The sequence below is a fragment of the Elaeis guineensis genome, chromosome 1, assembly GCF_000442705.2.
Source record: "Elaeis guineensis isolate ETL-2024a chromosome 1, EG11, whole genome shotgun sequence".
NCBI lineage: Eukaryota > Viridiplantae > Streptophyta > Magnoliopsida > Arecales > Arecaceae > Elaeis > Elaeis guineensis.
In genome coordinates this window covers 182,876,207-182,885,971 of record NC_025993.2, presented here as the reverse complement: position 1 = coordinate 182,885,971, position 9,765 = coordinate 182,876,207, and the positions used below count along the sequence as shown (strand labels likewise).

Genomic DNA, 9,765 nt, shown 5'->3' with positions numbered 1-9,765 from the left:
TGTTATTTTGTTCCTACTACGAGCAGAAATCTAATTTCTATCTCTTACTTAATGTAAGATGATTATGTAATTAATTTTTATAAGGATCATTGTAATATTTATTTTGAAAATAATAAAATTAAAAATAATTTTTTTATTAATAATCTCTTTCAGTTACATATTGATGTTTCTATAAATTATATCGAGTAAAATGTGAATGCCGTAGGATCTAAATAATCTAAAGATAATGTTAATAAAAAGTACTTATGGCACCTAAAACTAGATCATATAGGAGAAAACAGGATTAACAGACTGGAGAAAATCAAACTTTTAGGTCCGTTGACTACTGAGTCGTATTCGATCTGTGAGTCATGCCTTCAAAGAAAAATATCCAAGCTTTTTTTTATGGGACTCAAGGAAAGGATCACAGAGATACTTTCTCTAGTATGCATTGACATGTGCAGCCTATTCGATGTATTGGCTAGAGGAGGTTATCCTACTTCATAATTTTTACCGATAATTTTTCATGATGTGGGTATGTGTACCTTATGAGGTATAAGTCTAAAGCCTTTAAAAAGTTCAAAAATTCAAAAATAAAATAGAAAAATAAACTGAAAAGTCTCTTAAAGTTTTTCGATTAGATCGAGGAGACGAATATCTTAGTGAAAAATTTTTAGGTTATCTCAAGAAACATGGTATAATCTCATAGTGAACTCCGTCTGAAATGCCTCAACTCAATAAGATTTCAGAACAAAAAAATTGGATCCTATTAGATATGGCTCAATCCATGATAAGTTTTGCTGACCTTTCTATTTTTCTTTGGGTTAATAGTCTATTAACTGTAATTTATTTACTGAATAGGGTTCCATCTAAAATTGTTTCTACCATACCATATGAGATATGGTATGGTAAGAAATCGAATCTAAGTCACCTCAAGATTTGAAGTTGTTCGATCCATATCAAAAGATAACAGACAGACAAATTAGAAACTAGGTCTCCTAAAGCTTATTTTATTAGATGTCTTAAGGAGTCTTTATGATATTATTTTTATCTTTCGAAAGATCATAATATGATTATGAATCGATATGCAGTCTTTTTTGAAAAATAGTTTATTTAAGATGGAGCCATGAAAAGACAGATTGAGCTTAAAGAGAAAGTTTCTGAAGAGCCGCGAGCTTCGAAACTTATGGAACCGATTCAGTTAGAGCCAATTTGTGCATCTCCTCCTCCACCTCGTAGGTCAAGTAGAGTTTTCCATCCTCTTGAGAGGTACTTAGGTATTATCTCAGAGGATGTAGAGAAAGTATTCCTCACAGAAAATGGGAGACATGGAGATAACCCCAAAATCTACGACAAAGTAATATCAGATATCGACTCCGAGAAATAATTAGAGGCAATAAAGTCAAAAATTGACTTGATGTACTCAAATCAAGTCTAGACCTTAGAGGATCCATTCAAAGATATTGTACCTATTAGATGTAAATAGATCTATAAGAGAAAGATTGGTGTAGATGAAAAGGTAGAGATTTTTAAAGCTAGACTCGTAGCGAAAGGTTATAGTCAATGCGAAGGTATTGACTATCAGGATACTTTCTCGCTTGTAGCCATGCTTAAGTCCATCCGCACATTGCTTGCCGTTATAATATATTTTGACTATGAAATATGGTAAATGGATGTGAAAACTGTATTCCTAAATGGATATCTTGAGAAAGATATCTATATGGAACAACCGCTTGGTTTTACTTTCAGTGATAGTAATCACAAGGTTTACAAACTGCAAAAATCTATTTATGAACTTAAACAAGGATCTCGGAGTTAGAACATACGTTTTAACGATATAATCAAATCATTTGATTTCATCAAAAATAAAAAGAAAATATGCATCTTCAAAAAGGTCAGTGAGAGTGCTGTCATCTTCTTTATACTGTATATGGATAACATACTCTTTATTGAGAATGATATTCCCATGCTGACATCGATCAAGTTGTGGTTGTCCAAAAAAATTTTCATGAAAGATCTAGAGGAAGCATCCTTTATTTTGGATATTAAGGTCTATAGAGATAAATTTAGAAGGATGTTAGGCCTTTCACAAAAAATATACATTGAGGAGGTGCTGAAGAAGTTCAGCATGAAGAACTCAAAGAGATGACATATACCCTTCAGACATGAAATCCATCTCTCCAAGAAGATGTGCCCCAACACATCGAAAGAAATAGAATGTATGAGTAAGATCCCATAAGCTTCGGTAATTGGAAGTCTCATGTATGCCATGCTTTATACATGACCTAATATTGCTCATGCCATAAGTGACACAAACAGATATCAATCGAATCCAGGGAAAGAACGTTGGACTTCTATTAAATGTATCCTTAAGTATTTGAGAAAGAATAAAGATATATTTTTTATCTTTGATAATAGAGAATTGAGGGTACAAGATTATACTGACTCAGACTTTATGTCTGATGTTCATGATCGAAAATCGATATCAGATAGTATTTTCTTATGCAATGGTGGTGCTGTAAGCTGGAAGAGTTTCAAGCAGCCTATTATTGCAGACTCTACCATAGAGCAGAGTATATCGCCGCATTATAAGCTGCTAAGAAGGTATTCTGGTTCAAAAAATTTATTACAGAGCTAGATATGATGCCATCAGATGCCGTTCCACTCTTCTATGATAACAATGGTGCCAGAGTCCTAGCTAAAGAGCTGAGGTCTCATCAGAAATTCAAGTACATCGAGCGATGATTCTACCTCATCCGCGATTATCTCGAAAAAAAATATATCGAGGTGAAGAGAGTCGACACTGCGGAACAACATTGCTGACCCACTGATGAAGTAATTGAGTCAGTAAAAGATTGAAGCCCATCCTGAGAAAATAGGACTTAGATTTGTAGCCATTAGCTTTAGGTCAAGTGAGAGATTATTAGATGTATACCCTAGAAGTTAGATTGATCGATACTTATAAAATTTTCTTAGGACATATTTTGTAATATTGACTTATAAATTAATAAAATTTGATTTATTTTCATTCAGATCTATGTTACTAAGTGTCTTTAAATCATCTATTGAGTTAATAGGTATAATGACACATATTCTCAAAAGTTAAGAATTTGAAACATGTATCATTATAATTAATTCATGAATTGCTATCGATTGTAGGATCATCATGGAGATGATATTTGATTTAGAGAGACTGGTGCACAATCATTTCTTTAGGATAGATGAGTTTTGAATCTGTGAAGATACCGGAGTGAAGGTGCAAGTGCTTGCTAGGAATAAGGGTACTGAGCGTGATCAATCATGAGTAGTCACTAGGATGTCTACCTATTTGTCAGTGGCTAACTTTATGCTATGGTAGTGTGACTAGTTCTTTGATCTATAGTGCCTTGGCTATTCATAATGAGGTTGCTATAGTTTGACTACACCATAACTCGGTCTCCTAGCCATACAGAGCTCTGAGATATAATTGGCTACAATAGACTTACTATAGGAATAGGATGTACACCAAAATGAAATTTATTGATCTCAATAGATGAGGAGTAATCCTACATAGATTATGAGGCTAAGTCCTAAAGCCCATGGCCATGGCAGTATGAAAAATAGAAAGTTATGTCTATTGGGTTTCACATCAGACTCGAGTCAATTAATTTCAATATATGATAAGAATCAGATTTGATGAGTTATCCTTAACCTGTGTCTTGTCGAGACTCATGATAGAAGAATCGAATCACACAGTAAGTACATCTAGAGTTTCATCATTTAGTTTTGCTGGATTGCTATCACATACTGCTAGGTATCACTGGTGGATTGTGAGACTAATTAAGAATCATTTTGATGATCAATGATTCTTAATTGATTGAATTGAAAAGAGTTCCGATCCATCCAAAAGAGTTTCGATGATGTTGCTGATAGAGATCACAACATATCTCACTATCAGACAAAATTAAACCTATGGGGTCATACAAATAAGAGTTTTGATCTAGGATTGCATAATTAGACTAAGTATAGTCTGATTGGATTAGGATTAATTAAGTCCTAGCTTTAGGTTTAAGGAAGCCATGCTAGCACATAGTTAAACCCATTCTCTCCTACTTGATTTGGATTTTCTATTAGATAAGGTCTAACCAAATCTAAGCAAGCTAATTAGGACAATAGGAGTTGGAGTCTCTGAAGCCTTCCATCATGTAAGAATTAAAGGATGACTACTTTTCTATGTGAAATATTTGAGAGAGATTAGATGGGACACCCCAAATGGATGAGATCAAAAGGGTACCACCTTGTGGATAGGGAAAGAGGATAGGGATAAAGCTCATCTAAATTTGAAGAGTTCAAATTTAATTTGAGATGATAAGGATAAGAAGGAGGTGGTTATATCTGAATTCAAATTCATATTTGAATTCAGATTCAAATTTGAAACGTTCGAATTCGAATCAGAGAGGATTGACTTGGACGACAACAACCCTTATCCCTTCCACTCGCCACATCTGAATTTCTCGATAATTTTATGCGAAAAAATGAGGGGAGAAATCAGATGGGGTAGTGTTTTAGCAGAGTCCTTTTGCTTTAAGGCATTTGATCCGATCAAATGTCTATACAAGGGCCCTGTCAAATGATTTGACTAGTGCTCATCCTACAAAATTCTCCACACCTCCTCTCCTCTTCTCCACGCCATCTCTTCTCTCTTCTTTGATCTCTAATCCTCTCCCACGTCCAAAGGTGCTCGAAGTGTCGAGTTTCATCCGATCTACGTGAAGAAACAAAAAAAACTATAATCAAGCACTAATTAGATCCCTACCGGAGATCAGATCCAAGGCTTATCCAAGAGCTTGTAGATTTATCTAGAAGTAGATGAATCGAAGATGGAGAGAGCATCCTAGTCCAAATCTGAGTGGATATCTGTAGAGGCTGGGTACTTACGCGGCTCAACAGCGAACCTCGAATCCATGGATCATTGGACTACAGAGTTCTTCTACTCGCACAAGGTGATATGATCACATCTTAATATTTTGATTTAAATTATTTAAATCTTTATTTTTTTTAATCTAGATGCATGATCAATCTGGCTATGATCGAGATCAGATCTCGATCGAATCGTATATTGGATTGAATTTTTTTTTTTGAATTCCGCTGCATCCTGTTCTAATCGATCGGGCATGTGGTCTTTCCTTCAGAGACTTCACGGGCTTTGCACAATGGAAAGAAGAGTTTTTGTTGAGTTTTGGCCTGCATTCAAGATTGCGAGGCGGATTGAAATGTGTTGTGGGTCCGAAAATGTTAAGTGACCCGGAATAAAATATATGATCCGATGTGATCCAAAAAAAAAAAAAGCGCTTTAGTCATGGAGCGGAGGATAGGGCCGACTCAAAACTTGAGATTGTCTGATCCCGTCCAAACTCAAGTATATTTCTTTTTTGTGGATTTTTCTCTGAAGTTAAGAGAGTAGTTTTTTGAAAGAGAAAAAGAGAATTTTGGGTGTATAGGGATTAGGGTTTGAGAGATCCTTTGTAAATCTTGAAAATCATCCACAGACTATAATGAATTCTTCTAGTCTCTCCTGTGGATGTAGGCAAAGATTGCCAAACCATGTAAATCTTGGGTGTCTTGATCTTTTTTTCTTTTCTTGTTTTATTTCTTGAACTCTCGATTTGTCGCAACAGTTTTGATAGGAGTAGGACGCCACTTGTGGCAGATTTTTAGGATTGCAGATGATGAAAGTTAGATTGTGGTGAGCCCACCGGACTACACTGGGCATATAGTAATCATGTTTACTTTTTCTTTTACAAAAATGCACTACCAGACTTTCACATGCCATGATTCTATGACCTGAGGAGAGCCCCCCTGTTAAAGGATATTGACAAGGTGAAGTGGTTTCCATCTGGCTAATTGGGCATGGCGTGTGAAAACAGTGAATTTTTTTGTTCACAATTTTTATACTTTCTTTGGATCATATATGGAATATGGGGGACTAGAGGCTCCTTAATTATGCAGAGGCTCTATCAAACTGTTCCGAGCCAGAGATTCAAATTTTTTTATGGAATGTTCATCATCAAGAAGATCCTAAAATCACGACCTTACAGAAAAGGTATATAATTTTTTTTATTCAGTGTCATTTTACTAGTCAAAAATGACATTGGAGCCACAGACTTGCTAGAGAATTCCATATATAAAGATGGTTGACGATTGAATTGAGGTGGAGCAATTTTTTATTTTTGGTAAAAGGTGAGGCAATTTAATAGCGTTTTGCTGTTGATCAATTGAAAAAAAAGGGCAGAATCTTCTCGAACTCGTAAAATTCCACCAACAAGTCATTGACAATATTTAAATTTCTGTATAAAGACTCGACTAGAGAAATAATATATGTGATGGAGGCATATGATGACAAAGAAATGTCACTCTTTTTTTTGCAAAAACAAAGAATGTCGTTTGCAATTAGAAAAATAATATGCAAGATGCATGCTTTTTACCGAAAGGTAAAAATAATCTTCAATTCTGAATGGAAAATGTTTGTTTTTTTCCTGCAAGTGAACTTAATTAACTACATATGTTCAAGAAATCCTGTCAATATTCAGTATAATCCGCTGATATGCCTCCCATATTTCTTTCCCCAATGTTTTATTACTTTACGTTACTAGAAAATTAACTTCTTTCACAAAAGCCGTTTGAGATGCTGGACAATTGAACATGAAAGGCACCAACTTAGAAAGGAATATTAATATCTACTTCTCTTTGATCATGAGTTGACGCCTTGAAGCGAGATGGCCGGGTCTGGCCCGATCAACTCGACGGGCCAGACCGATCCGTGGCTGGCCTCATGCATTGTTCCCTCGTGATGGGCAGCGGTTTCCATCCTCACAATCAGCTACTTCGAGTGGAAATCAGAGACCTAGGGCCGCCGGAACCCTAGGTTTCCTCTATAAATAGGAACCATGTCCCTCCACCACCCTCCACCACCGAGCAGCGCCCCTCATCCTCTCTTTTCCCTTCTTTTTCTCCCTTATGTTTGCCGTTCCCTAGCACTGTGCCCGCTAGAAAATTGGGCCTGCAGATGCTGCCGGAGCAAAGGTAAACCCCGGTCTTCGTTTCCTTTGCTTTCTCTTCTTTCCAAGGCCTTGAACCAGCTGCCGCTTAAGAAAATTCACTGGAAATCAGTCCAAAGAGAGTCTTGTTTTGTTCCACTTTCCCTGTTTTCTGATTTCTTTTTCCCCATTTTCCAGCCACCGGCGTCGCCGCCCCCTGACGCTGAACCTTTGACCGAACTCTCTAGGCCTCTCCATGATCCTGCTGATGAAGCCATGGCCACTGGTGAACAGCCGTGTCCAAATCAAAGCAAATGCCCCAATTCCCTTATTTTTTTGGCCTTTTTCCTTTATTTTCGATCGTCGACCGTGCCCCCTAGCATGGTTTCGAGCAACCCTGGCCTCCCCTTCCTCTTCTAAGAAAGGCAAAGCATTCTTCTTTGTCTCTTATTTCTCTCTCTTCTCCCTCTTTTTCTCTCTAAGCAAACCCATGGAGTTGAGCACAGAGAGTCCTGTCACTCTTTCCTGCGAACCTAAGTTGACTCTAGCAAAGCGGCTCTGAACTGTCTTCATGATCGAGCAGCCTGTGGGACGGATCACTCTCGTCTTTATCGAGTACCCCAATCCACTATCTGCAATCCTTGTCAAACATCTTGGTAAGTCCCAGCTTCATGATTCATCAATCCGATTAATTAGAACTGATCCACCCGGAGCCAGCAAATGGTGTCACCCATTAAACTTCCTCTTTTTCTCTCTCTTGAATTTTTAATATTATAAAATTTATTGAATGTAAAATAATTGGGCTTACATGATATTGAATAGGTTCGAGTGTTCATATAGTGAATCTCGAGGGTTTAAGAAAAAAGAGATAAATAAATCTTACATTCTTTATAAATTTTCAAACTATCATATATTTTTTTCGTGCATATAATTTATCGTTAATGATATCCCGTTGAAGCAAAGAATCAACGTACGTATTATAAAATTTATGCTTTATTATGAAAAATGATTTCATAAATATTTTTAATAAAAATAAGTTATTTATGAAATATGAAACTTATTGTGCCATTTAGTATTTTACTACCTACTTATGTATATATTTAAAAAAAAAAGATATGAATATTTTAAAGACTCTAAGATAGATATGCATGGCCCCTAAAATTGAGGTTGACCAATGCTGGGGAGTAGTTCCATACAAATCACAACCCCGCCAGTGGTCATGAAGTTGGCATACGAACTATGAATCATTATACTTTTTCGATTATGAACACAATACCATCACGAGTATAAAATGATATAATGTGACTAAATGATAAGAATGATTTATGATTTTATTTGCAATATATGCTTAGAACTATATTAATAAAATATTCATGATTTATGTATATATGATTGGCTTTACGATTTACTTCATCATATTATATTATGAAATAATTTATTTTAATAATTATTACTTTTTAAAATATTACATTTTTCATATAAAAATGTATACTTAATCCAGTAAAGTAGCATAAATTGTACTTATTAAGCTGTGTATCTCATGTCTCTTTTTTATTTATTTTTCTTTTTTTCAGATGAATAGGATCATTAGGAATGAAGAATAGTCCAAACTTGAAATTTATGCTAATGAGCTTGGAGATTTTGTGGCAACGATTTTTGTTCATTAATTGATCATCAATTTGTAGTTTTGTGACTCTATGAATTTTGAAGTTATGAGTCTTAGTATTTAAATTTGGATTTTGATGCTCTAAATCAATATTTATTTAATTATTTAATGGATGATGCATTTGGACATTTTGTTATATTTTACTATTGTTGGCTTCGTATTATCGTAGGCAGGACCCTAGGATAGTATGGTTGTGTTATATCCCAAATCCAGAGCGTGACATAAAGATGAAATATTGCCTATATAAATAAATCTTAACAAACAGAAATATTTTACAAAATCTATTGATTTAATTTAAAATATCAAAAATATCGGCCCAATCATTTTCTGATTTTGATAATTTTATTCTTTCTAATCCTTGTTTATAAACTATGATTATCAGGTGGAGGTGGAAGCACGTGTTATTCAACAAACCAAGCTGGCCACTGTCTTCAGAAACTGCATGCTTCAAATTTAGTGTTGAGCCAGGGAACGCCGTCTCCACTCTGTGGGTAAGGCAAATGAGACTGTCCCATAAATTCATACAGGCACGCGCGCACACACACAGAGAGAGAGAGAGAGAGAGAGCTGCATAAAGCCAAAGTAATCCTAAATGAACTCTAATAACTTCAATTGGACATTCGTCAAAGGTCCTGTTGCTCATCGCTGAATTGAAGCGTGCCATTGCCAGTTCAACTGTTTCCTCTTACCTGAGATCTTTTGCTGCTGATTGTAGCATGTCTAGAAGCAGCAGTGAGGATTTTGCGGAGCGGTATTCTAAGCAATCCGACTGTTGGACATGGCTGTTGAGAAACAGAGCAGGCGAGTGGAAGGCTATCTCATCGGCACCCGATGGCAGAAGAGCTTCTGGCTCTTGGCCTAAATAACCAAGGTTTTGTGATAAACCTCTCCGTTCTCTAGTAAAGATAACCTCTGTTGCATTGTATTCAGCTCTTGTAAAGCAAACCTTGACCTGACCCCATCCACATGTGCTTCTGCTGGCATTCGTTGATCTCAAGTAGTGCATGTTTGACTCATTGATTTCCATTATTACATGGCATGATCCAAGTTCAATATGTATCATGCTTCATTTTTCAGTTAGGAGCTTTGATCAGCTCAAATGCC

The 9,765-nt window shown here is 35.9% G+C and overlaps 1 protein-coding gene across 1 annotated transcript; it reads left to right on the top strand.

The window, feature by feature from the left end:
* The first annotated feature begins 6,654 nt into the window (after nt 1–6,654).
* On the top strand, nt 6,655–9,765 carry LOC105040016 (uncharacterized). The gene is made up of 4 exons (XM_010916387.4): nt 6,655–7,041; nt 7,194–7,651; nt 9,044–9,152; nt 9,377–9,765. Exons 2-4 carry the CDS (start codon nt 7,567–7,569, stop codon nt 9,525–9,527), a joined length of 345 nt encoding a protein of 114 aa, XP_010914689.1. The 5' UTR covers nt 6,655–7,041; nt 7,194–7,566; the 3' UTR covers nt 9,528–9,765.